The sequence below is a fragment of the Centropristis striata genome, chromosome 7, assembly GCF_030273125.1.
Source record: "Centropristis striata isolate RG_2023a ecotype Rhode Island chromosome 7, C.striata_1.0, whole genome shotgun sequence".
Taxonomy (NCBI): Eukaryota; Metazoa; Chordata; class Actinopteri; order Perciformes; family Serranidae; genus Centropristis; species Centropristis striata.
Window position 1 is genome coordinate 10,528,506 of NC_081523.1, and position 24,705 is coordinate 10,553,210.

The 24,705-nt window shown below is 40.4% G+C and overlaps 1 protein-coding gene across 1 annotated transcript; it reads left to right on the forward strand.

Moving 5' to 3' along the window:
• Position 1: 1 nt before the first annotated feature.
• Positions 2–23,679, forward strand: si:ch211-225b11.4 (thyroid adenoma-associated protein homolog). The gene is made up of 31 exons (XM_059337733.1): positions 2–321; positions 416–596; positions 680–766; positions 852–879; positions 963–1,111; positions 1,567–1,689; positions 1,795–1,915; positions 4,124–4,269; positions 4,359–4,443; positions 5,450–5,586; positions 6,409–6,606; positions 6,688–7,402; positions 8,722–8,874; positions 9,981–10,090; positions 10,759–10,919; positions 11,000–11,160; positions 11,955–12,119; positions 12,202–12,350; positions 12,750–12,887; positions 12,962–13,066; positions 13,407–13,607; positions 13,691–13,841; positions 14,477–14,726; positions 15,363–15,599; positions 15,716–15,920; positions 17,097–17,285; positions 18,041–18,300; positions 18,402–18,557; positions 18,636–18,902; positions 20,208–20,410; positions 22,062–23,679. The coding sequence occupies exons 1-31, from the start codon at positions 203–205 to the stop codon at positions 22,310–22,312; spliced, it is 5,601 nt and encodes a 1,866-aa protein (XP_059193716.1). The 5' UTR covers positions 2–202; the 3' UTR covers positions 22,313–23,679.
• Positions 23,680–24,705: the final 1,026 nt, after the last annotated feature.

The following is a 24,705-nucleotide window of genomic DNA, read 5'->3' on the forward strand; positions in this document are numbered from 1 at the left end:
ATGTTGCAGCTAAAATACCTTTGAATCTCTAGGTGGCAGCATGTCAATGTAAATCTAAGAGGACCACTGGTCTAAGCATAGTAGAAGAAGAGTTATGTCACGTGACCAGTGTGACAGCGTAGCTCCATGCGTGCGTGCTGCCTATGGTGCTGCCAATGTGTCTGACAACATCTGAAGTCTGTACAGTGGTGCTAATAACACAATGTTCTCGTTTAACGACCTGATGACAAGTCTGCAGGACTGTGTAACCGAGGATCGAGCACCTGAAAATGTCAGCCTAACACTCAGGCTCTTTATTGAGAAACTGTCTGATTCCTCCAGGTTGGTTACCATAGTATAACCTCAGCATGTTTGAGAACTCACTATTTGTGACACTCTTTAATGAATGACTGTGTGATTATGCTTGCATGAACAGGAGTAGTGTAAAAAGATGTAAGGAACGCTGCTTAGAGGAGGCTTTCCAGCTGCTGAAACAAATCTCAGAGGCTCAGCTTCATGTTTTAGAGGAGAACCACCTCCTGCTTCTGGTCAGACTGCTCATCTCCCTGCAGCTGCAGATGGTCAGCATCTCCACAGCCTTCCGTAAAGTGGACCAGGTCAGCTCTGCAGCATGTCTGTTCACTGTACAATGCTTAAAACAAAAATATAGACTCATTGAAATTTCATCCTTGCTTAACAGATGTTGCAACAATTGGCAAAGGTGAACCACCTATTGGTTTTTAAAGAGACCCAGCACTGCTTGCACTCCATAGTCCATACTGATCAGGTACAGAGCTGTCACTTCACTTGTGCTTGTCATATATTTGCATAAAGGAATTGCTTGATTTTTTTTTACCTCATCTTCTTATCAGGTTTTGTCTTTTGAGGAACTGCAGAGAGGTTGGTGCAAGCTAATCTGTTATTACCATGTCACTAATTTCATATGTTATTATAAGTTATACCAACATTTTAACCCCTTTCAGCCTGTGTGTTCCTGGAAGACAGCACTGTGGGTCGAGAGGTGTGGCGAGAGTCATTCCTGTCTTTGCTGAATAAAGTGTCCGAGGTATTCCAGGTTGTGTTGGAGCAAGAATCTCTGAGAGATGGTCCACTGTGTTACATTGCCGTCAAGGTACAAGAAGAGCCGTGTGCTTCATTTTTTTTAATTTGATTTGATTTGAATGATTTATTTCAAATATGCAACAACAATACAATAATAATAATGCATCAACAGGAGTCAGCCCTAGTGACTCCTGCACTGATAAGGCCGCCAAGCACTCTATAAAAAATCCCACAACATATTTGAAAAGGGGTGGGAAGAAGTAAAAACTTGTTCAATCCCACCCACTTCTTTAAACAATATTAACAGGTCAGAAATAAAAATTGAAACTCAAACTCAAAACTACCTGTTTCCTTCAGACTAATTTCTCATTTTCATGATATCAATTCTCTGTATCAACACTTGCATATCTGTACACCGATACACATAGACACACACAAGCATACAACGAACACTTGCATATCTGTATGAATCAGTCCGTTGCATCCATCACTGTGAACTGACTTGAAAACTTATGATCCTTGCAGGTGTGTTTGCAAATATTCCAGCTGTTGTCCAGTGAAGTGGCTCCTGTAGTGTGGGACAGAGAGCAAAGGGGCCAAACTGTGCAGAAGATCCTGCAGGCTCTGATGGACATAATACTTGGAGAGGTTTCTTGTTAATTCATCAGTTCAGAGAGCCGTGTATTCAAAAGATAAGATAGTTCAGTTGTTACTTTTGTTTCATCTCATTAGTCAGTGTGTCTTGTCTTGCAGTGCTGCAACAGAGACACTCGTCTTTTGGCGGGCACTGCAGTGGCCATGCTGATCAACACAGCACCAGAGAGCAGAGCAGGAGAAGCTGCTGCCTGGAGTCTGCTGCAGGTCTCTCACTCAGGTAGGTAACAAGCAACACTGCCGGACAAATAGAATGAGGTTAGGAATCAGGCTTGTAACTGGAGGGTGGCTGGTTCAAATCCCAGGACTGTCAGGGCAAGGGCTGAAGTGCTCTTGAGCAAGGCACCCAATGCTCCCCGGGCAGTGGCGGTTCTAGACTAATTTTCCTGTGGGGGCCAAGGAGGGGCCAGTGTTTAATCAGAGGGGCACAAAAAAAAAGGTAAAGATGATATTTAAGCGTTCAAAACCCTTATTTTAGCGTATTTAAAAATCTCTTAATTTACAAATTAATTGAGTGAAACAATGAGACTTACCAACAATAACATTAATTACAATTAAACTAGTACACATTATGGCTTCCTTTTGTGTACAATAACAAAAAATAGATAAGAATTGTTCAGTCGTTCTTAGTTATAAATTGATTTTTATGTATTATCAATTTGACACAGGGGCCACAGCAGGGGCCAAGGGCTTCTTCACAGGGGCAGTGGCCCCTGTAGGCCCCTGTGTAGAACCACCACTGTCCCCGGGGGCAGGAATGTGCTTGATTTGATAAATCTTTATTGTCCCCGAGGGGAAATTGGTTCTACATTCAGTAGTTAAAAATGTCACACAACAAACAAATAATCATAATAAATACAAAACACAGAACATAAAAACGTTAAAGCATAAAAACATATGGGAGACATCATGGAATATAATCATTTACATTGCTTAAGAAAGACAAAGCTACTACCCTAGTAGTAGCTGCTCACTGCTTCTAAGCATGGTGTCTTCACTGGTGTGTAAAGGATGGGTTAATGCACTGCTCGCTGTTTCAGTGTGTGTGCAAAACTGAATCCTAATCTTAATCATAATCTAAACTGAACTACAGTTTATACAACATTATAAAACTACAGATGGAGATGGTGGTGGAGAGCATTGCCTTACACATTGGCCCAAAATCTTCTAAAGGTGTTCAACTGTTTTAAGATCTGATGACTGTAAAGGCTGTAGCATTTTATTCACGTCATTTTCATTATGCAGTTAAAAATATTCAGTGATTACAGTGTAGTGATTATGCTTGTCTGGGTCAAATTGATCATTATAGGCTTATTGTATTTCCCTTTTCTTTATGTCTTATGTAGATTACCATCTCATTGACATTTGTATATTTATGACTATATGACTATAAAAATCTAAAGCTTTATTTATTTTATTTTTTATTTTTTGTTCCTTTCATGAAGGTGGACAACAAAACGTGTACAGAGACACACTCTACACCTTCATGATTGGAAAGGAGCAGCAAGAAGAAAACATTTCTTGTATTTGTCTGCCCCCTACTTGAACAGTAAAAGTAAAAAAAGATGGTCTGACATCACATACAATTGATTTTCAGTAGCCTACACCAACAAAACTTTGAACACTTAAAACAACAAAAACAAACAAGACAAAAAACAAACAAAAACTCATACAAGTACATGTTTACATCTCAAAAACAAAAGAACAAAAACCAACTGGTCATAAACAATCAGTTTAAGTTTCAAGTACATATTGACAATTTTTTCTGCTTCATTTTTTACTGTCTGGCTCTTTTGATAGTAGAGGATGCTCACCCATGCTAAAGCTCATGATTTAACCAGTAGATGAATAGAAATAATTCTCTCAATTCTCTTTGATCTCTGTAATTTTGATCAGCGGTTTCCACTGTACTGCACACTCTACACCAAGGTTATTATAGTTAACGAAAACTAACGAATTAACGAAAACTAGAATTGAAAAAACATTTTCGTTAACTGAAATAAAAATAAAAATTAGAGTTAAAAAGAGAAAAAGAGAGAAAAAAACGATAACTAACTGAAACTGTATTTTGTGGTTACAAAACGAACTAAAATTATAGTGAAAATGTCCTTCGTTTTCGTAGGTGGTCATTTGGTTTTATGACTTAATAAACTTATTGGGGCTGAGATGGATCAGACAAAGGAAATAAAGGAAACATTATTGTGACTTTTTCTAATCTCGCACCCAACAAAAACCCCATTACAAAAAAACTAAAACTAACTAAAACGAATAAAAACTAAACTAAAACTGAATTTGAAAACAAAAAATCACAACGAAATAAAAACTAAAACTAATGACAAATCCAAAACTATTATAACCTTGCTCTACACCTGCGTATGAATGTCTCGAGAGTCCTGACAGAACGGCTGTTTCTCCTGTTATTTCACAGAGCCCTGGCTGCTGACTGTTGGTGCGCTGCAGGTCCAGTGCTGCCCTGCAGGGAGGGACGGAGTGGACCGGCTGGCTGTGAGCAGGGGCCTCCTGACCTGCTGTCGACCTCATGTCTTGCTCAGTTCACACATGGATGCCACAGAAGTAATTCCAGTGGAAATTCATGTCAAAAACATGTTTTCCTATTCTTGTGCTTGCATTCCTTATCAAATTCATCATGTCCCTCTTTTCAGATGTGTTTACTGCTGAAAGGATTGTTTCCTCTGGTCTACACTTTATGTGAGGAGAAGCTGGATTGTCACTACTTTGCCTTTGAAGGTGAGTTAACCCATTAAGGCCTAAAACGCCTGGAAAAAAATGCCTTGAAAACCTATGGGCGATTTTGAAAGAACCCCCTAAAACCTGACGTTTTTCTGGAAATTCAACAGAAGATTTTTCAGCCTCTGTAGCAGATAGAAATGAAATTCAAAAAGTATTTGAGAGCTTATACCCGTGGCTTTCACGAGAAGTTGAGTTTATTTGTCCAAACTTTCAATAAAGTTTTTTAAAAAATCAACAAACTTAGCAAATGTTACATTTGACTGAATAAAAAATCATATGCATAATACTAATACATGCCCATTAGCAAGATGCAAACATGATGTGACCATTGGAAGAAATAGACATAGTTCTCATTAGCCTACTGTAATAAAAAAAAATAATTATCATAATAATAATAATAATACATTTTATATATTGCACTTTTCAGGGTACTCAACAACGCATAAAGTAATATAAGACATAAACAGTCTTGATTTCTTATATCATCATCACAATCAATTAGTATTATTATTGTTATTATCTCCAGATGGCCACAAATCTGTCTGTTCTTCGGTGAAAATATGTCGTCTAAAAACATATTCCTCATCCATAAATGCCGGTCAATTGGTTCCGAGGGTTCAAAGTCCGAATCAGCAATTAAATCACCGGCGCTGTTTTCATCAGATCGCTTCTGTCACTTACTGCTGAGCTCCTCCGCTATAGTCGTCTTCCTCCATGATTTCAAAGTTCTGGAAAAGTCCAATGTTGCATTGCGACACTCCCGCATGTATTCTGATCATGATTCTGGTGCATTTCATTGGCCAAGAGACCAAAAATGGTACAAATACTACAAAATGACATATCCGCTGTCCCGGCCTTAATGGTAGAGTAACGCAACATCGCTCCCGGTTTCAATGGTAGAAATGCGGTAATGCTTTCCCGGCTTAAATGGGTTAAGATCAGGTTGTTTATAAATGTGCTGAAATGGCAATATCACCTGTTCAAATATGACATGTTGTTGCAGCATTAACACTGTGGCTGAAGAAAGTTAAAGAATGCCTGGCTGATATCTGGAAGATGACGGGCGTTCGCCTTCTGCAGGACGACAGCAGCCTGCAGCAGCAGCTCATTCACATTATCTGGACCAACTCAGAATGTCCCGTGAGTCAATAAATATTATTTAAATTCAAATCAAAAGCCTGTAAAAAAAAGAAAACAATTTAAACGCACAATATGTACATTTCTGTCATAAGGGTTTTCTCAATCAAAGCAATAACAACAGACAGAATTTGATGACACTGTGAAGTAGAGGGGGATAATTGGAGTTGTTGTCTTTGCAGTCAGCTTCTCTCAGTTACATTACATTACATTACATGTCATTTAGCAGACGCTTTTGTCCAAAGCGACTTACAATAAGTGCATTCAACCTGAAGGTACTAGACATAGATCACAGGAATCAAGTCAGTTAGGATTCCTTCATTCCTTCATCATTCAGGGGATTTTTACTGGCAGCCAAATTATCCGCAGAGGTCTCCTCCCCTCCACAAAAAACAAACCCAGTGATTAAAACTGGTGAAAACACTGAATAAATAAGTTTCATGTTAAAATATCAGTGTTTCTCTGATGCTGTACAGCAGACACAGGCCGTCCTATTTGCTCAAATTGTTTCTCTCTTTTAAATTAAGATCCAGACATCCAATGACTAAAATACTTCATCCAGTTAAAATACATAGTTACAAACCACCAAGATCCAAAAGTGTATTGTGAAAATGTGGCTTAAAACTCAATTAATAGTAAATGTATGACAACACAACACATTGACAGGCAACTAAATGAATCTGACCATTACCTTGATTAAATATACAGATTTTTCAGCCTCACTCGCCATGTCGCAAAGTGTATCTCAGGTGAGCTTCTTAAATATTTAAAGCCATATTACTACAAAGTTTATTCATTGACATGTGTCTTACTATGTGTTGGCAGGTGGAAGGTGTGTCGGAGTTTGTGCGCAGTGCCTTTAGTTTACTGCTGGAACTCTATAAGATGGACTGTGATCAGTTTCATGACACAAAGAGGACTCTATATTTTACTCTACTTGAGCGAATAATCAACTTACCCTGGGAAGCCAAAGCCAAATATCATTATCTCTGTGCCCTGCTGCCATATCTGGGTACTGACATGGTGAGGATTAAGGGTTATATCAGTGTTAATTATGTTATAATGCAGTGTTTATGATGAGCTAACATTTTTGTAATCCATCAGGTGCTGGATAATTATGCTGAAATACACAATCACCTTCTGAAGAGCTTGTCGACCAATCACCTGTCACCATGTGGCTCGGAGCTTTACAAGTGTCTGATCCAGCAGCAGAAGCGAGAGCTATGTGACGCCTCACACAATGAGCTGGATCTGGCCAATCAGTGGGCGCGGCGCTGGCGGCCCCTCCTTCATGAAGCGCTGATGTCTGATGTGGCTCTTCTGCAGAACAACAGCTCCACGCATTTGTTACCCAGCACCTTCCAGGTCTTCCCCTCTGCTGTGGATCCTCTGCTGGCCTCTCTGGACCCGTTCGCCCCTGGTCACCTCCACGCCTGGGCCTGCATCGTGAGCTCCTATCGAGCCACGACTGGAGGCTCTCCCTGGGCTCTGCAGGGTCGATCCACCCTTCAGACCCTGCAGCTTGCTCTAGGATCTGCAGAAGACAAAGTCCGTCTCGCTGCTCTCAACCTCCTCTGCTGCAGCCCGAAGACCAAAGACACTCCAACCACAGAGGAGATGTCAATAATGAAGGAGTTTATTCCTCAGAACCTGAACTGCGAGTCCTCGCCTTTTCGCCAACATTTTCAGGCCGCAGTGACGAAGTTTTTGGTTCGTATTAGAGACGGCTGTTTGGCACTTATCAAGGGACAGAAGAGCAAAAAGAAAGAAGATGCCACTCACTCAGAGAGGGCACAGGACATACTGGAGCAGGGAATAGGTGAGATAACTGAAAGCAACTGACAGAAGCTAGCATCCTGTACTTTGTTTCTTTTAACCCTTAGAGACCCAAATAGGGGCGATAGTAACAGTAGAACAAACAACAACAGTACACTGTAAACAAAACAAACAATAGCTACTCAATAAAATTAAGGCAACAGATTGCACGCAATATTATTTATTAAATCTAACTACGTTACAAGTTGAGTTAGTAACAACTTAACAGGAAATCTTAAGTGTCAGTTAAAAACGGACTAATTCTATTGTGTTGGATTCATTCGAAATTCTTTTGATTTAAAATTACATACACATAAAGATTGTATTTAATGTGATCAAAATAAGTAGATTCTATCTCAAACATTTTTATGTTAAAGTCACTTAAACAACTGCCTCAAAATCAAGGACGCATTTATATTTAATACATTTTATCAAATATATTAAGTAAAATTAAATGAATACAGAATAATTTATTACAGATGCCACATAGAAGTGGTGTACATCATCAGAACTTTGTTCAAGTTTTCCAGTCATAAACATTGTGGTGAGGCACTTATTCACAATTTGAAGGTTTGGGGGTTAGAACATTATGTTTGAAGTATTAGTAGAGGTGGGAATCACTAGAGGATATGGTGAGTATTGCAATACAATATATTACGATTTAACTGTTTAACCGCCTTCTGTATCCACAAAATTAAATTCAATCAAGAATAATTTTGTCAAATAAATCTTTTTTTTTTTCCACAATGAGAGTCAAACCCACAGACTGACCAACAAAGTATTCAGTTAAATTGAACTTCACTGATATTAAACATGTATGGAAAGACAACAATTTAATTTTTTAGAATGAAAGTCTAACTTTGCAGCGCCATTTCGACAACTTCCCAATATGACATCCTGACGCACATGGTGCCTATAGATTCCATAGATCTTCTTGTTTCATATGTTACCAGTATCCAGTGTATTCCTAAAAGTCCAGTGCCTCCAATTTATTCCTAAAAGTGAGCATGCTACGGCCTCCGAAAAAATATATCGACATTTGACTAAAATTCTAACGGCCTGCTGGCGGTCGAAACACTAAATATCGATATTTGGCGGCCAAGAATCAATATAATATTGCCACGCAAAATATCGCGATACTATGCTTTATCGATTTTTTTCCCCAACCTCTAATATTTAGACCATTCCCATGCTTAACTGTGTCTCATCTTTCAAGTTATTGCCAATATGCATCCTCTAAATTGCCCTAGGTTTTTAGCAAGTCTTTCCTTTCCATTCTTCTATCAACTTTCTATTTATCAAACCTTTTTGTTTACCATGTAGGGTTTGTTGAATGGTTGGGAGAACTCCCATACAGCTACCTGACACCAGGACACAATTATCAGAGGAAGAAGACCTCGTTGCTGTTGCTGTCTGCAGTGCTGAAGACCTGCACAGACACCTGGAGCCCTGACATTAAAAAGGGACAACCTCCAGGTAGGGCAAGAAAGAGACTATTTTGGTGTTTTGGGCTGTGTGAATTATGGGTTGTATTTGGGGGCACTGAATTGTATAATACACTGTGTTGAATTGCAAATTCTTGTGTGTGTGTGTGTGTTTTATGTTTAATGTGTCGCCTTTGGAAAAGGTTGCTTAATTTCTGGTTGTTAGTAGGGTCCATGCATGGGTAGGCATGGGTCCTGTGTAAGTTTGACTAATCAAAAATCCAAAAGAAAATTGTCAGATTAGCTCTGACTGGCACCCCGGCACTGTCAAACCGCTACAGCACGATTTTGAAAAAATATAAGCATGGGATTCGGGCTGGGCGATATGGACCAAAAGTCATATCCCGATATATTTAGGCTGAATATCGATATACGATATATATCCCGATATTTTTATCGCAAAGTGAGAGCAAATGTTCAATCAAAGTCAGTTATGACATGTCACAAGTATTTTTTTATTGAAACTGTTTATTTAAGTGAACATAAATACTGTATAACAGGAGTACCTTATTTTCAAATCAAAGCTCCATAAAGTGCACATTTGAATAAATTAAAAGCTTAAATAAAAATAGCCTATGAAATAAAATAGGCCAATATCTTTCTGAAATAAATGTATTTATATGAACTAAATATGACAACCCCTAGTAAGGGCAGCATTTATATATAAAGAAAGAAAGAAAATTGAACTATATCGATATATGCGATATGGTCTAATTCCATATCACATTTAAAATATATCGATATATCGTTCATAATGATATATAGCCCAGCCCTACATGGGATACCTTTCACTGACTTTTCAATTGAGATATGATTAACAATATTGGAGAGAATTAATCATTTCCATCTCAAGAATATGCATGTTATTTTTGTTAAATTTGTAGAATATGATTTATAGGCTGGGACATGCCTTCAATGAATATGCCTCATACATATGGATATTCCACTACCTTTATATTACATTTTCTCTAAAGTTTCTAACAAATATGGTGCTAGTACTTAGCTCTATGTGTAATTCACAGGTGTTAATGTCAATTTATATTGTTTTATATTCTTTTGGCTTGGAATTTAACAGCGCTTTGTGAAATTGTTTTGCAGCAAGTATGGGATCTCTCATTAACCGTGCCAGACAAAGAGGACAGTGGGATTTCTTCTGCAGGACCAAACAGCTGGTCCTCATCAGCTGCTTAGAAGATTCTACAAATGAGGTAGATTTATCTTCACCTATTTCACATTTTTTTATATATACACTACTGGTCAAAAGTTTTAGAACACACCAACTTTTCCAGAATTTAATTGAAAATTATGCAGTTTAATGTCTCAGTGTACTCTGAAATGAATGCACATTTGCAACATTTAAAATTCTTTATTGAGCATGATAGTGTTTTGAAAGTAAAAAAAGATTCAAAATCACATTTTATGTTGGACTACAGGACTAAAAAAAGACGCAAAATGACCAAAAAAAAGACACAAAATGACAAAAAAAGACACAAAATGACTAAAAAAGACACAAAATGACCAAAAAAAGACACAAAATGACTTACAAAGACATGAAAATAATTCAAAAATGGACAAAATAGCCCAAGACTCCATAGAGTTAAGTTGTTAACCCATTTCTTGTTCCCTGAAAAAGGCCTACCGTACTTGTATAATTCTGAAATGTACATTATTTTTCTGTTTTGGTTAAGCTTACCTTTTTTTATTTACCTCTGGCAGTTCACCACTTACCTTTGTACCCTTTCAAGCTGTTCATTTGACTTGAACTGCTTGAATTTCATTAAAAAAATGGAAAAATTGGGGTGTTCTAAAACTTTTGACCGGTAGTGTAGTTCAAATAAAACATTTAGATACAGGATATTTTTTTTTTATTTTACAGATTCGGGAGCTCTCAGCAGGGTTATTGTTGAGGTTTTTCCCACACAGTTTTCCAGATGATATCGCTGCAGTGCTACTCACACGAACCAAACAGCTTCTGTGCAGCCCTCGGGTGCAGGAGGCTCAGATGGGAGCACTGATAATAAAGGTTCTCCTTCAAAAGTAAGCCTAGCTTCTCACATATCCTCGTTCAGCATTACACCTGCTTTAGATGTCAGCATAATCATTTGTTCTACCTGTAGGTCAGAGCAGCCTGAGAACTGCAGGTTGAACAGTAACATCAGTCTCAGCAGTGGAAGAAAGGCCTCCTGCATCGTCATATCGCTGGTGAAGGAGCTGGAGGAGCACTATCTCACAGCCAAGGCTGATATGATGCTTGCTGCCAGAAACAAGCCCATACATGGTGAGACTTGAGATCTACAACACTGATCTACCATAAAGGAGGTTCAGGCTACGTTTACATGATGACGGTCTGAACAGAAGACGCAAAAGTGGCGTTGAGTCTTCACTTTTTATTCCGCGTTTAGACGAGCTTTTTCGGGAGTAAATCTGCGTGCATACGGTGACGCAAAAGTGTGTGAATTGGATTGTAGGCGGCATCACTTAAAGCGATAAGAGCATCTTTGGTCATGTGGAAGTTTTCACACCACGTATTTTCATCAGCTACTCCTTCCACAAAGTTATCCACCATCACTAGATCTCCCAGGTCTCGTTCACAGCCGTCTGGCTCGCCTCCGACCAATCGGTGCATCCAAAATGTGATAGAGGTAATTCCAGATCCTTCTCTGTTCACTAATACTATCTGTACATATCCTGTACATTTGGTGGAAAGACTCCTGTAAGTTTATTAGAGCTGCCAGAGCAGCTTGAAGGTCCGACGCATGGAAATAATCCCACATGTTTGTTTATGTCCCTGTACGGGGGCATGTATGTGACTTAAATGCGTATGTGACGTGAGCAGATCTGAGCAGAGTTTTGCGTCTTGTCAGTGTAGACGTACACGCTACGGCTGAGCGGATTTGGAAGGTGGTTTCAGATTTTGCATTTTTAAGCTCCAAAAACGCCGTCACCGTCTAAACGAAAGGCACTTCCGATAAAATATTTTGTCGTTTTTACCCGCAAGCGTCCTCGTGTAAACGGGGCCTAAACCCAGAAAACAACTGCAGCTCTTTAAATCCTGTCATGAATTATGTTCAGGTGTTCTCAGTGCCCTCCAGAGGTGTTTGCTTGAGGCACCCAGCAGTGTCAATGACACACTTGACCACAGTCTAACTGTTGAGCTGCTGGTCCTGCTGGAGAGTCTGTCCCTGCTGCTGCTGGGTCTTCTGTATGGAGACCGGGATGCTTGTGCCACTGAAAAGGGTAAAAGATCTTCTGAAACAATACTGATTCTGGGATGAAGTAAGCACACACACACCACAAAGTAAACTCTCTTGTGTGTTAGATGCCCCACCTTCTTTTTGTGATATGGGAAACGCCATCAGCTCTCTGATAGCCCAGGAGTCTGGAGGAGGCCAAGGGGATGGAGAGGAGTGCGTCCTCCTATCAGAGGAGCACAGTCTCGTTCTCACCTGCTGCTGGGTCTCCCTCAAGGTAAAACAACACCAGATGCACCTTTTATTTATTCAGTTTTACACAGTATATTTACAGTGACAAAATTGCCTTCGACAAGTGGAAGAATTCTGAACCTGATGTAAAATAGATCAGAATCCGAAATGTGTTTCCCCCAAGTCTTCCTCCACATATCTGTTGAATTCTATTGTAAATCAGACGGTTTTTTTTTCATTTTAAATTAGATGACTGATGTCAAAGAGTCATCGAGAGGTCTGTCCATAAGTAGAGCTGTAAATCCTGTAAATCTGAAGCGGAACTAGATGCACCGTTAAAATGCTTTATTGGACACCTCAACATTTATATTTAAAGCTCACAGAAAAGGCACTTTTTAGCGTGGAAAACTTTTTTTATCTCAATATTACTTGCTTTTCTTTACAGGAAATAGGAATCTTTTTAGGCTCTCTGGTTGAGAAAATTCTGACTGAATCCAAACCCAACAAGTGCCTTCTAACAAAAGACGATCTGATAAGAGCATCTAAAGTGTTTGAGAATATTCTTCTCAAATGTCGTCACTGGGTAAGTTTTAAAAATCCATTAGTGTCACTTAAACGCTCATGTTCCCCTCTGAGAGACATATTTCTGTTCACCAGGGGGCAGTAGAGGGATGCTGTGCAGGCTTCACCAAGTTCTGTGCCTCTCTGTTGAGCAGCAACGATCCAGAGCTCAGGGATATCCCGGCCCACATGCTGAAACAAGTGAGTGGTGATTCATGCCCATATGTCATTTTTTCAACAAATGAAGATGCTGTGCTATTGGCTAAGACAGATAAGTAAGTAAGTAAGTAAAATTTATTTATAGAGCACTTTTCATAGATACAATCACAAAGTGCTTTACATCAAGGATAAAATGCAGTAAAATAAAGAGTTAACAGAAAAAAACACACACAATAGCACAACAGGTAACTTCACATATGCCAGGGAAAACATCAACATGAGGGGAAAGCCTGCCTAAAGAGATATGTTTTAAGTTCTCTCTTAAAACTGTCAGTGGCCTCTATGCTGCGTACTGCATACTTGCTCTCCTGTCTCTTCATAGGGGTTGCAGGTTGTGCAGTCTCCTCGTCCTACCTCAGTGACCCGGCGGGCTGCAGGGTTGCCTATGCTCATCCTGTGCGTTTTGTCAACAGAGGAGGCCAGTAAAGCAAGGCCGCTGTTAGCCCACAGTATGCAAACCTTACTGGAGACAGCCAAAACTCCTCTACCTGAGGACTGGGACCAAACACTGGACCTACCGCAGGTTTGTAGACACAACAACAATGATGATATTGGTATTCAAAACAACAAAGACACATGTGGCGACATAATTGTTTTCCCTTCCAGGTATGTGCGGTTCACACCCTGCAGGCCCTGGTGCGTGGCTCTGGTCTGGGAGCAGCTGTCCTTCAGTTTGCTCCTGCTGTAGCCATACTGTCACTCACGCTGCTCAGTTCTCCCTGCTGGGCCATGAGGAATGCTGCTCTGCAGCTTTACAGTAAGACACAGCTACTTTTAGTCTGTATTCATAATATGGATGACTCTCTAGGTCGTGCTCAGACGAGCCTTCCATCGTCGCTTCCAGTCATCCCGATTCTCCATACATCTGGCCAGTTCATCGGTACTTTGTGCTCCTGCATCGTCCTTGAGTACGTCCACATATGTTGGGGTGGGACGTCCCACAGACCGGCGCCCATGCGTTGGTTCCCACAGCACCAGTTTGCTGCCCGACAGTTCTTGGTGCCTTTGGCAGTGTCCTGCTAGTCTCATTCTCCTGGCTGTTATTTTCTGGCTCAACCTTGGTATTCCCTCGTACAGAGTCTTGTTAGTAACAGTAACAGTGTACTCTTGCTGATGTTAAGTACTGCACGCAGCATTCTGGTGTAGCACCCATCTCGAGACTTCTGCAGGGTTGGCTTCAGGGTCCAGCATTCACTGCCATATAGGAGAACAGACTCCACAGTTGCAAAGAAGAAGCTAAGTTTGATTTTACGGGGGAGGTTGGAGTTCCATGCACTGGTCATGCAGTCATGCCATGACTGCATCAGGACTAGGGCTGGTTGATTAACCTGATTATTTTGTTGAGTAAATGGTTAGGGGAAGATAATAAAAGCTGCCCATCCCTGTTTCCAGGTTCTCTGTGCTCACGAATGCTCGGCCAGAGGCCCAGCAGTGAAGATGGTCCAACCCAGCACGCCATGTCCCCCCGGGCCTTCTTCTTCCACTATCCTGCGCTCCAGCCCTTCCTCCTGGGTGAGCTGAGAGGGGCAGCACAAGACCTCCAGGGTCCGTCTAATGAGGCCAAGCTACACCTCCAACCCTCGCTCTTCCCTGTCCTCACTCTGTTAGCCCAACTCCAGCCCGGCGTCCAAGACTCAACAGAGTGAGTATTATTTACTTTTAATGGGACAGTTTGGTCCGGTTTACTGTTATAACTCTATCAGGGGGCTTAATGCAAGCCTAAAGGATGCAGGTTTTTATTTCAACTAAATTTGAAATCTGTATATTCATTAATTTTCTACCCTTTACTAGTGAAAAGGGAACATAACAAAAAAAAACCTGTTTTGGAGTTTGATTAGAATTAAAAGGAAAATTTGCTTTCTGGCAGAAATTAAGATATAAGGATCAATACCACTCTAATGTCTGGACAATAAATATGTAGCAGGAGGCAGCTAGCCTTGCTGTGTCCAAGAGCCACCATATTATATTAACATGTTATATCTTGTTTGTTCATAAGAAAAAAATAATAATAATTTAGCGTCCGGCCAAGTCATGGTCCAGCACAAAGCCCAAAGTAAAATGGAAACATTTTGTGCAGATTATACAAACAAAATATAACATGTTATCAGATTTTGTTGCCTGCTGGAAACAGACATGAGAGTGGTATTGATCTTCTTCTCTAACTCATTGCAAATGAGCATTTGTTAGCATCGTATACCGAGCTTATAGAAATCAGTGGAGAAGATCTTATTAACATAATTTGACCAAATGAATGTCCTGTCTGACTTTCCTCTGCCAGAACTTTGTCAGACTTCCTGCCTCCTCTCCTGCAGCTGTCTGCCAGTCCTATTTACAGTGTGAGAGCGATGGCCTCCAAGGCTTTGGTTGCCATGACTCCCCCCTCAGAGTACATGAACATCCTCATCAAACTGACGGCTCAACTGCCCGGTCCACAGGATCGCTGCTGTCACAACCGGCTCCACGGACAGCTGCTGCAGATCAAAGCTACTCTGGAGAGAGCTCTCTGCTCCGTCAGGTGAGACTTAAAAGAGCTGTTTATTCATTCATCAAACACTTTGAAGCTTTTAAAATGCCTCGTGTATTCGTTCATCAAACACAGACTTTGAAATCCTGCTGCGTTTCTCTTCCCAGTGACCCTTCAAGTGAACTGTGTGAAGTGCTGCGCAGGGTGGAGGCCTCCATGTGGCTGGTGACTGAAGCTCAGCGCTGCCCCTTAGTGAGAGCGGCTTACCTCGGAGTGGCAGACTCGCTTAGAAGACTCTGCTGTGAGAGCTACCTGTCAAAGCTCAGTGACACACTCCTGCACCACCTCCAAACTCCTCAGCAGCAGCTTCAGGTGCGTGGCAAACATGCTGACACAAAGATAGACCGGGCGCAGTAATGTGCTGCCCACTGCTCCTTGCATGATGTGTTCACTTGTGTGTAAGAAAGGATGGGTTAAATGCAGAGGTTGAAAATAATTCTAAGTCTAATGGTTTAAACACCAATCTTGGAATGTTGGCAATCTGTATCTGTCGTGTATATTTGAAACTGTAATTTATGTTTTTATGTGGCTTATGAATGATTGATGCATGTATGTATGTATGTAAGAATGACACTTGTTTGATTTATGTATGATATGCTGCTACTTGCCCCTGTCTCCTGCCTTATAGGAACCACAATGGAAATAAGCCTTAGGGCTTTATTGTGTCATCCCTGACTATTTTTTATCTATTTATATTACGTATGACACAGGTTGCTGTTTCATATGTTGTTATATCAAGAATGGTCAAATAAAATCAATCAATCAATCAATCAATCAATCAATCAATCAATCAATCAATCAATCAATCAATCAATCAATCAATCAATCAATCAATCAATCAATCAATCAATCAATGTGGTGGCCTTTTGCACACTACTGGCCAGACGACTGATTTTGTTCAGATGGAAAGACCCTCTTCCTCCTTCATACTCCCATTGGATTAGAGATACTATGCAACATCTGAAGCTAGAAAAAATAAGATACTCTCTCCAAGGGTCTGTTTTGAAATTCTATGCAACCTGGCAGCCTTTCTTGGATTTTGTGGACCAAATGGAGGCAGAAAATGTCACCCTGTAATACATGTTAACCTCTTACTTGTAGTCTCAAGACCATGTTAAAAAAAATGCAGAGGTTGAATTTCCCCATTGTGGGATTAAAAAAGTAATCTTCTTCTTCTTCTTCTTCTTCTTCTTCTTCTTCTTCTTCTTCTTCTTCTTCTTCTTCTTCTTCTTCTTCTTCTTCTTCTTCTTCTTCTTCTTCTTCTTCTTCTTCTTCTTCTTCTTCTTCTTCTTCTTCTTCTTCTTCTTCTTCTTCTTCTTCTTCTTCTTCTTCTTCTTCTTCTTCTTCTTCTTCTTCTTCTTCTTCTTCTTTGTTTTAAATGGAAAATGCGTTTCAAGGACATCTAAACAAAGTTTTCTGGGACTTTTAACCACAACCGATGTCCCAGAAAATATTTATTCTAAAGCTTTATCTATATCCCCTCCACAGGTCGGGCTCTCATCTTTCCATCAACAAGCCATCCACTTTCTATGCTCAGATCTAAAGTGGGCATGTCAAATCTGGGACAACTTCTCAGCAGCGAGCCCCGATCTGAGGCTGTCATTGGCTACGTGGGTGGTGGATGGGTGGGGTTCAAAGCACGCTGGCTTGACGGAGGTGATCCAGAGGGTGTTGCAGGTGAGACCTGATCTGCTCCGTAGACTTCAGCGGAAAGTCAGCGTTTAAGGAAACAACCTTTCTAAAAACCTGTTTCAGTATGTAACCTTTTTGCAGCACAATGTGAGGAAACTGGGGAAACTTAAATACAATGCCATGAGAAATCAGTCTGGAGATCTTTTTTCCCTCTGACATAAGAAAGGGTGTGTCGGTTTTTATTACATGCTGTTCATGCCGGTCATTTAGATAAACACTCCAGCATGTTACATTAACCACACCCAGTTGTGCCTTCCTATGTATATCCTGTGGAGTTAATAAATGACTCTGTAAGATAAACCTGATGAGATATGATATTGCAAATCTGCAGGTAGAGATGGGGACTACCGTTTATGGGGCTTAGTTATTTATTTAACAACTCTTGTTTACATTTATTGCAGCATTAAGTCGGGCTAGAGGACACTGTTTTCATGTGTCTGATTTTCATGGTTTGTACAAAGTCTTTGAAGTTTGGAAAAAATGTTTGCAAGTTTAAGAGTATTCTAGAATAGCTATTTGTACTTGTAAGAAATTACAGAGGGGAAATTTAAGTCTGTGAAATTTTAAAATGGAAAATGTATAGGAACCCCATAGTGTGATATGAAAGGATGTTGCAAACTAAAATATTTCACATTGTACATCTCTTACATGATGCCTAGTGCAAGCTGAATTGCATCTAAAAGCACATATACCTTTAGACGTGTAGACTGAGTGACTACACCGATGCTCTCTCTCTCCAGTCAAACCTGAGGGAGGCGTTGTTGAGCCACAGTGCAGCGTACTGCAGGACCTACATCGAAGCCCTGGTAGCAGTTATGGCCAGAGGTGATTCTACTTTACCCCACCATCTCCCTCAGTCGGCCCCACTGGAGGAGCCTGTTCTGCCTGAGTGTCTGGATTTGTTGCTAAGGGACCTGGAGGGCCAGCGAGGGGGGCCCGAGTTTCTGTCCCAGGCCCTGTATGCTGCAAGTCTCCTGCTTTCCCAGTGTTCACACTCCAGGTTTGACATGTTTTATGTCTTTTTTTTAATTCACTATAGAGCTACATACTGTAATGGAACTCCTGCAGCTCTGACTTTCTTTTTATCTTTGTGTAAATCAGTCTTAAGATATCCATGTGTGAGCGCTGGTGCACTTTCTTGGAATGCCACCGATCACCAGACGCCCCTGAAGTGCTGAGGATGGCGTGTGCTGAAGCTCTGTGTGTGGCTGGAGTTCCTCTAATGAGCGGCAGCACTCTGCCTGCCATCATGATCAGGTGTGAAGGACGTCCAACAGTGATGTCAATCAAACTCTGATGAACACGAATAAAACATGTTGAATCTCTCTTCTTTAGGTTGATCAACACAGGCCTTCACCTGCTGCAGGACCAAAACCAGCAGGTGAGGATGACAGCGGCGTGTTTTACCTCGATGCTGCACCACGTGAGAGAAGGAAAAAGCCAGAGGAGTGTCTACCTTATGCAGGTCAACAAGGCTCTGCCGCTCCTACTGGACCTGCTGCTGGAGGAATGCTGGGATACTCCCGGCACACTGGAGGTGCTGCTGTGTCACCTGCCTCAGGCTGACCTCAGATCTGTGCTGAGAGAGGTTTCAGAGACGGGGTATGTCACCTGGCTGAATCAATACACCTGTACAAACAAAGCAACCTTAATTAAGGGTCGCTTAACCCTTAATAGGGCACTCATTGAAATACTTGCAAATTCCAAATTTCAACCCTAGAGAATATTGGAGGATATTACATACTGCCAGAATGTGTAAAAAAAACATATGACAATAATATTTTGAGAAAAAAGTTTACGAGATTAAAGTGGCAAATCTACGAGAAATATTCCAAATATTACCTGAAGTTACCAAATATAGTTCTTTGCCTGATAAAGGGTTAAGGTTTAGTCTGTAACTTTGAAAAAAAAAATTGTCATATTTTCTCAAACTGTCACTGTATGACTCGGGATGGCACGATAACACTTTCTCAGGTCTCATACTGATACTGATACAGCAACCTTAAGTATCTGTTGATACTGATGCCAATCTGATACCATCTTTTTCCCTTAACCCTTAATAGTGCACTCATTGAAATACTTGCAATTTCCAAATTTCAACCCTAGAGAATATTGGAGGATGTTACATACTGCCAGAATGTGTAAAAAAAAAAACATACAAAAATAATATTTTGAGAAAAAAGTTTACGCGATTAAAGTGGCATATCTACGAGAAAAAAATGTGCAGATTTATGAGATTTAAAGTGGTGAATCTGGGAGAAAAAAGTTGCTTTTTTCCCACTTTTTTCTCGTAAATCTGCTACTTTTTTGTGTGCAGATTTGCCACTTTAAATCTCTTAAATGTGCAACTTTTTTTCTTATAGATTTGCCACTTTAATCTAGTAAATTTGCAACTTTTTTCTCGAATATTACCTGAAGTTACCAAATATTAGTGTAGTATTAGTATTATAGTTCTTTGCCCAATAAAGGGTTAAACAACTAAGCTGTTAAAACATTTTCTTCAGAATCCACTTTGCTAAACCTGGCCATCTAAAAACATCATACTCAAACTGTAAAACAACTAATCACCCAAAGGAAGAAATCCATTGCTTACAACAATCCCTCAATGGCCAATATCCACCTGATACCGACACTGAATATCTGATCGTTGCATCCCTAATCCTGACAGCAGTACATGAGACGGATAATCCGGGGGAAAATCCTGTTCCTCCAACTCCTCCTAGTAGCTCCTAATGGTATTTGCAAGAATCCACTCCTCCTGTAGGAAAACAACCAATCAAAGCTAGGAGGAGTCTCTAACGCAGCTGTTAATGACTGCTTGTGAACTGCAGGCACAATGTCAAGCTAGCCAGTTTTTATAAAAGTTCAAACTGAACCTTTGACTGCTATTGTTGCTTTCTTCTTCAGGTCTTCCAGTCTGTACGAGCAGGATGAGGCCAATGTGTTTGCAGAGCCCTCTGTAATGTCGACGCATGTGCTGCCTTACCTGCTGCACATGGCTGAGAAATACTCTGAATCCTCTGCTGTGGCACAGAGCCTGAGTGCATGGGCAGCGGAGAACGCCACGCCGGTGCTAGACAGCCTTGCAGTCTGCAAAAACCTCCAGCCAGGTACCACAGTAGCTTGTCAGTCTGAATATAAGAAAGCCTTTGGGAAATATGTGGTAAAGCCTAAATCAGAGGTGTCAAACTCTGGCCCGTGGGCCAAATTTGGCCCTCAGTATAATTATATTTGGCCCGCGAGGAAATACCAAATGACAACCAGAGCTGGCCCGCCGGTATTATACAGCGCAAATAATACTACAAATCCCAGAATGCTCTTCTCGTGTTTTGGCTTGAACACAGTAGATCAGTGTCTAGCAAACTGAGCAACAATTAAAGTTGTCTTTATGCACTTTTTCTTGCTAGTCCAAGGCATGGGCTTGAATGGTTGCACATTCATTGAAGGATATTATTATTAGTCATTTGGTTTATTATTAGGGCCCGAGCAGGCAACGACCTGCAAGGTCCCTATTGTATTTCGAATGTTTCTTTATTATTCTTCTTCCCAAATGATTGCATATTTCACTGCCTGAACATACCCCAAAACTCATGAAACTTTGAATATAAGTCACACCTGGTGAAAAGTTTTATAATCTATTGTCATCCTGAATTTTCACCACTAGGTGGCGCTATAATAAAGGAAAGTGCGTTTTGGCTAATAACTCCCACATACTTTATCGCACATTCAAAAAACTTATATCTATGCGTTCACTGAGTTGTGCTGCATCTCGTGATATAGGCCACTCCCATTTTCGCCTACCGTTTTTTTTTTTTTTTTTCGGAAATTCGCAAAATGTCGCGAACCTACTTTTTCGAACTCCTCCTAGGCAATTTCATTGTTTTGCACCAAACTTTGCACACAGCATCTATGGACCCTCATGACAAAAAGTTATTAAAAGAATTTTGATAAACCAAAGAATACTCAAGTTATGAAATAACAACTTCCTGCAGGTGGCGCTATTATCAACACAAAACACGAAGTGTTGCATATCTCCACATTGGTGTGTCTGAATGACATTAAACTCAGGTTACTACTTCCCCATGAGCCCCTGAGGCTCTGTGCAAAATTTTGGCCGATGACCACTAGGTGGTGCTCTTTTAATTGAAGTATTTTATATCTCCAAGTCGGTTGGTCAGATTAACACCAAACTTGGTATACTTATTGTCAATGCCCTCCTGAGGATAACCCTTGAAGATTTTATTGATCGGCCCCTAGGTGGCGCTCTGGTGGCAGTTTAATTTAATAAGTGCCACTGTGCCCAGACCATAAGACTTAAGGCAATGAAATTCATTGGGGTGGTATAGACTGGCCCCTGTAACGCACAAACCCCGACGGCAGCATGCCATGACACGCGTGTACTTTTTATTTTATTCTTACATTTATTTTTAGCCTGTGGAAAAAGATTACTGTTAAATTTAAATTTAAAGAAGGCTGCATATAAAATAAAGAGACATACGATTTTTATTTAAATTTTATGTAAGAAATGAATGCCACTGATGTGTTTGTTGATGTCGATTTTGCATGTTTGCAATATTAAGTTATATCAAGCTTTGCTTGTTCCATTTCGTTTGAACTTGTTTAGGTCAATTTTTTCAATAAATATCAATGTTGGCCCACGACTTTGTCCAAGTTTAAAATTTTGGCCCACTGTGTATTTGAGTTTGACATCCCTGGCCTAAATCGTCCGTGTTACAATGCGATTATTTGTTCTCTCTCTAGGTGATGCTTTAACCCCAGCCTGGCTGGCTCTCCTCATGGACCCCCGCTTCGATTGCGCCCTGTGTGGACTGTTCACCAGGGCCGCCTTTCTCCTCCGACTGTTAAAAACATCTTGTGATGATTTGCAACACCTCTGTGACCCTTCAGCTTTGCACATGAGTTTACAGGAAGTTTGTTGTCTGCTCAGTGTAAACGGTGTCCACCTCCCCTCTGCTGTAGCAGCTGCTGTGGCTGGAGAGCTGCCACTGTGACTTTTTCTGGACACTCAGCGGGCACATGATGGAGGATGAAATTACCTTTGGATATCTCAAGAATGCTTATGACATGTACAGCCTTAGTCTTGAATGAGTCGTGTAACTGCTGATGCTGCAGTACGGCAGGCTGACAGGGTTACGCAAGAGCTCAGGGGCCGCTGTACGTGTACCCATCATCATATTACCTACACAGAAGAGACCCACTGGGCATTAGGTGCTATGTTTCCTGTAAGCTCCAGAGGCCTGTTTTTTCTGCAGTGCATAAAAGTTTATACATTTAGATTTTCTAAATCAGTTTTTTAGCATAAAGCTTTTTTAAGCAGCGATATAGCTCCAGGTTTGTCTTTATCACCATCACTTCATAGCAATATGCTCATTCATTCCTATTCCCAGGACCAAGCTCTGTTGTTCTAAGTTGTTCAGCAGCAGCAGCAGCAGCAGCAGCAGTGCTCAGGCTGATGCAGTGATGTAATGCGATAGCGTCTGGAGAAATTGGCTGCTTGGTGCCCAGCGGGGGAATATAATGCATGTTTTGATGCTCCATTAGAGACCTTCTGCCTGGATAAGTGTCCATTTTCCAACCACATGAGGGCTGAAGATGATTGACTGGATCTCATAGAGGGCTGTCAGCTGCGACACAGCGCACCGCACAATAGAGCAGTCTTACATCATCAGATAGCCCACTGCTTTTGTTTGACATGGGTGGCTCTCAGTATTAGACAAACACTGAAATGAAACACGTTGTACATGCTATAGTTGGCCTGTTAGGCTACTTATTAAAGAGACAGTTTACCCCAAAATAAAAAAAGACCTACTTTTTACTCTTACGTCGAGTAGTTTGGCAAGTGTTGGAGATTTCACATTATATCTGCCACATTCATTTTGGGGTGAAATGTCCCTTTAAATTTACATGGAAGCTTTTGTTGTTGTATCCTCACATTTTTTATACATAGGATATGGTATTGTCAGAAGTGATTAAATCTCTACACAATCAATATGCATCATCTGATTGTGAACCAAAGTTAATTATTTGCATCTTTTTTTTTTACATACTGTACTGTATATACATAAGGCACCTCTATCTCATTCCATTGTGTTTGCATGAAGCCTTGTGTGCTTATGGGCATCTATATGTTATGCAACAGCTATGACATCAAGCTTTTATTAATGATTCATTCGTAAAGCTTATGCAATTAATCCCTGCATCAAAATGATCACCTGGTTGCGTAGAGCTCTATGAGATTATAGCTCCTCAGAGGAAGCTGCAGGTGATTCGTGTCATGCTCTTGAATAACTCTGCATCATGTTGTGACGCAAAATACAAGGTCATGCTAGATAAGGAAAATTGTTTGGAAAAACTGTAATGTTGGAAAACATCAACACATTTAGACAAACTTTGAATAATCTTAGCGAGAATTTGCTGAAGGTTTGAATTATGCCACACTTAATGTCACCTACAGTATGCATTTATTAATGTCGGCTGCTGAAAACACACCCATTACATTTTATTTTTTTAATAGATCTATAAGTCATTTAAGACAAAATTTGTGACACAGACTTTTTGACATTCAAATGGGGGCTAGAAATTTGATCTACTTCAAGACAAAACAAGATAAACATGTTGCTTGACCTCTTGAAAGCTCTTCAATAAGCCTGAAAACAAAGTCAGAAATTATGAAAAGACAAAATATTATCTGATTGAACAACATGTGCAGTATTGTTTCTTCTGCCTCAACCTTGACAACGAAGTTTGAGGAGTGAGTTTAAAAGCGAAGTTGTACATTTCCTGAAGGCAAAGTGTGTATAAAACTGGAAAATGACCATCTGGCTTAATGAAAGCCTTTGCTGTCGTTACTGAGTTTTTTCTGTGCTCTCAGTAAGCCTGCATCCTGCTAATTAAATGATTAACTAACTATGGCAACAGGGAATAAGGCCAAGTAGGTGCAACCACGTTTAATGGGTGTGTGTACATGCATGCAGAAGTGTGTGTGCAGCATTTGGAGCATGAAGGAGTGTTTTTCCACTGTTGCATCATGAGTAGACGGTGGAGCCTTGCTCCTCGGGTGAAATAATGCCAAGTGTCAAATGTTTTTTATTGCACAAATGGAATGACAGTCACAATTTGAATGAATTAAATGGTTTTCAAAAGAAGGGTTTTGTCAATTTAATTGTACATGTACAAGATTTTTTTAAATATTTATGCTGAATATAATAAAGTGAAGACTTTCATACTGCCATCAGTGCTAGTTTCATTTTCCAAAGCTTGAAATCCCCGTTAACAAGGCTAGTGTACACTTCTCCCTACAAGCTCTGCTCACTGTAAATACTCAACACTGTTAAAAAAAAATCACCCCAATGCAATGTGAAGCCTCTAATGACATGGCAAAAAA

Coding starts and splice junctions, on each gene's coding strand:
- si:ch211-225b11.4 (XM_059337733.1), top strand. CDS start 203: ATGTTCTCGTTTAACGACCTGATGACAAGTCTGCAGGACTGTGTAACC. Junction 597..679: donor CCTTCCGTAAAGTGGACCAG/GTCAGCTCTGCA, acceptor CTTGCTTAACAG/ATGTTGCAACAATTGGCAAA. Junction 1,112..1,566: donor TGTGTTACATTGCCGTCAAG/GTACAAGAAGAG, acceptor TGATCCTTGCAG/GTGTGTTTGCAAATATTCCA.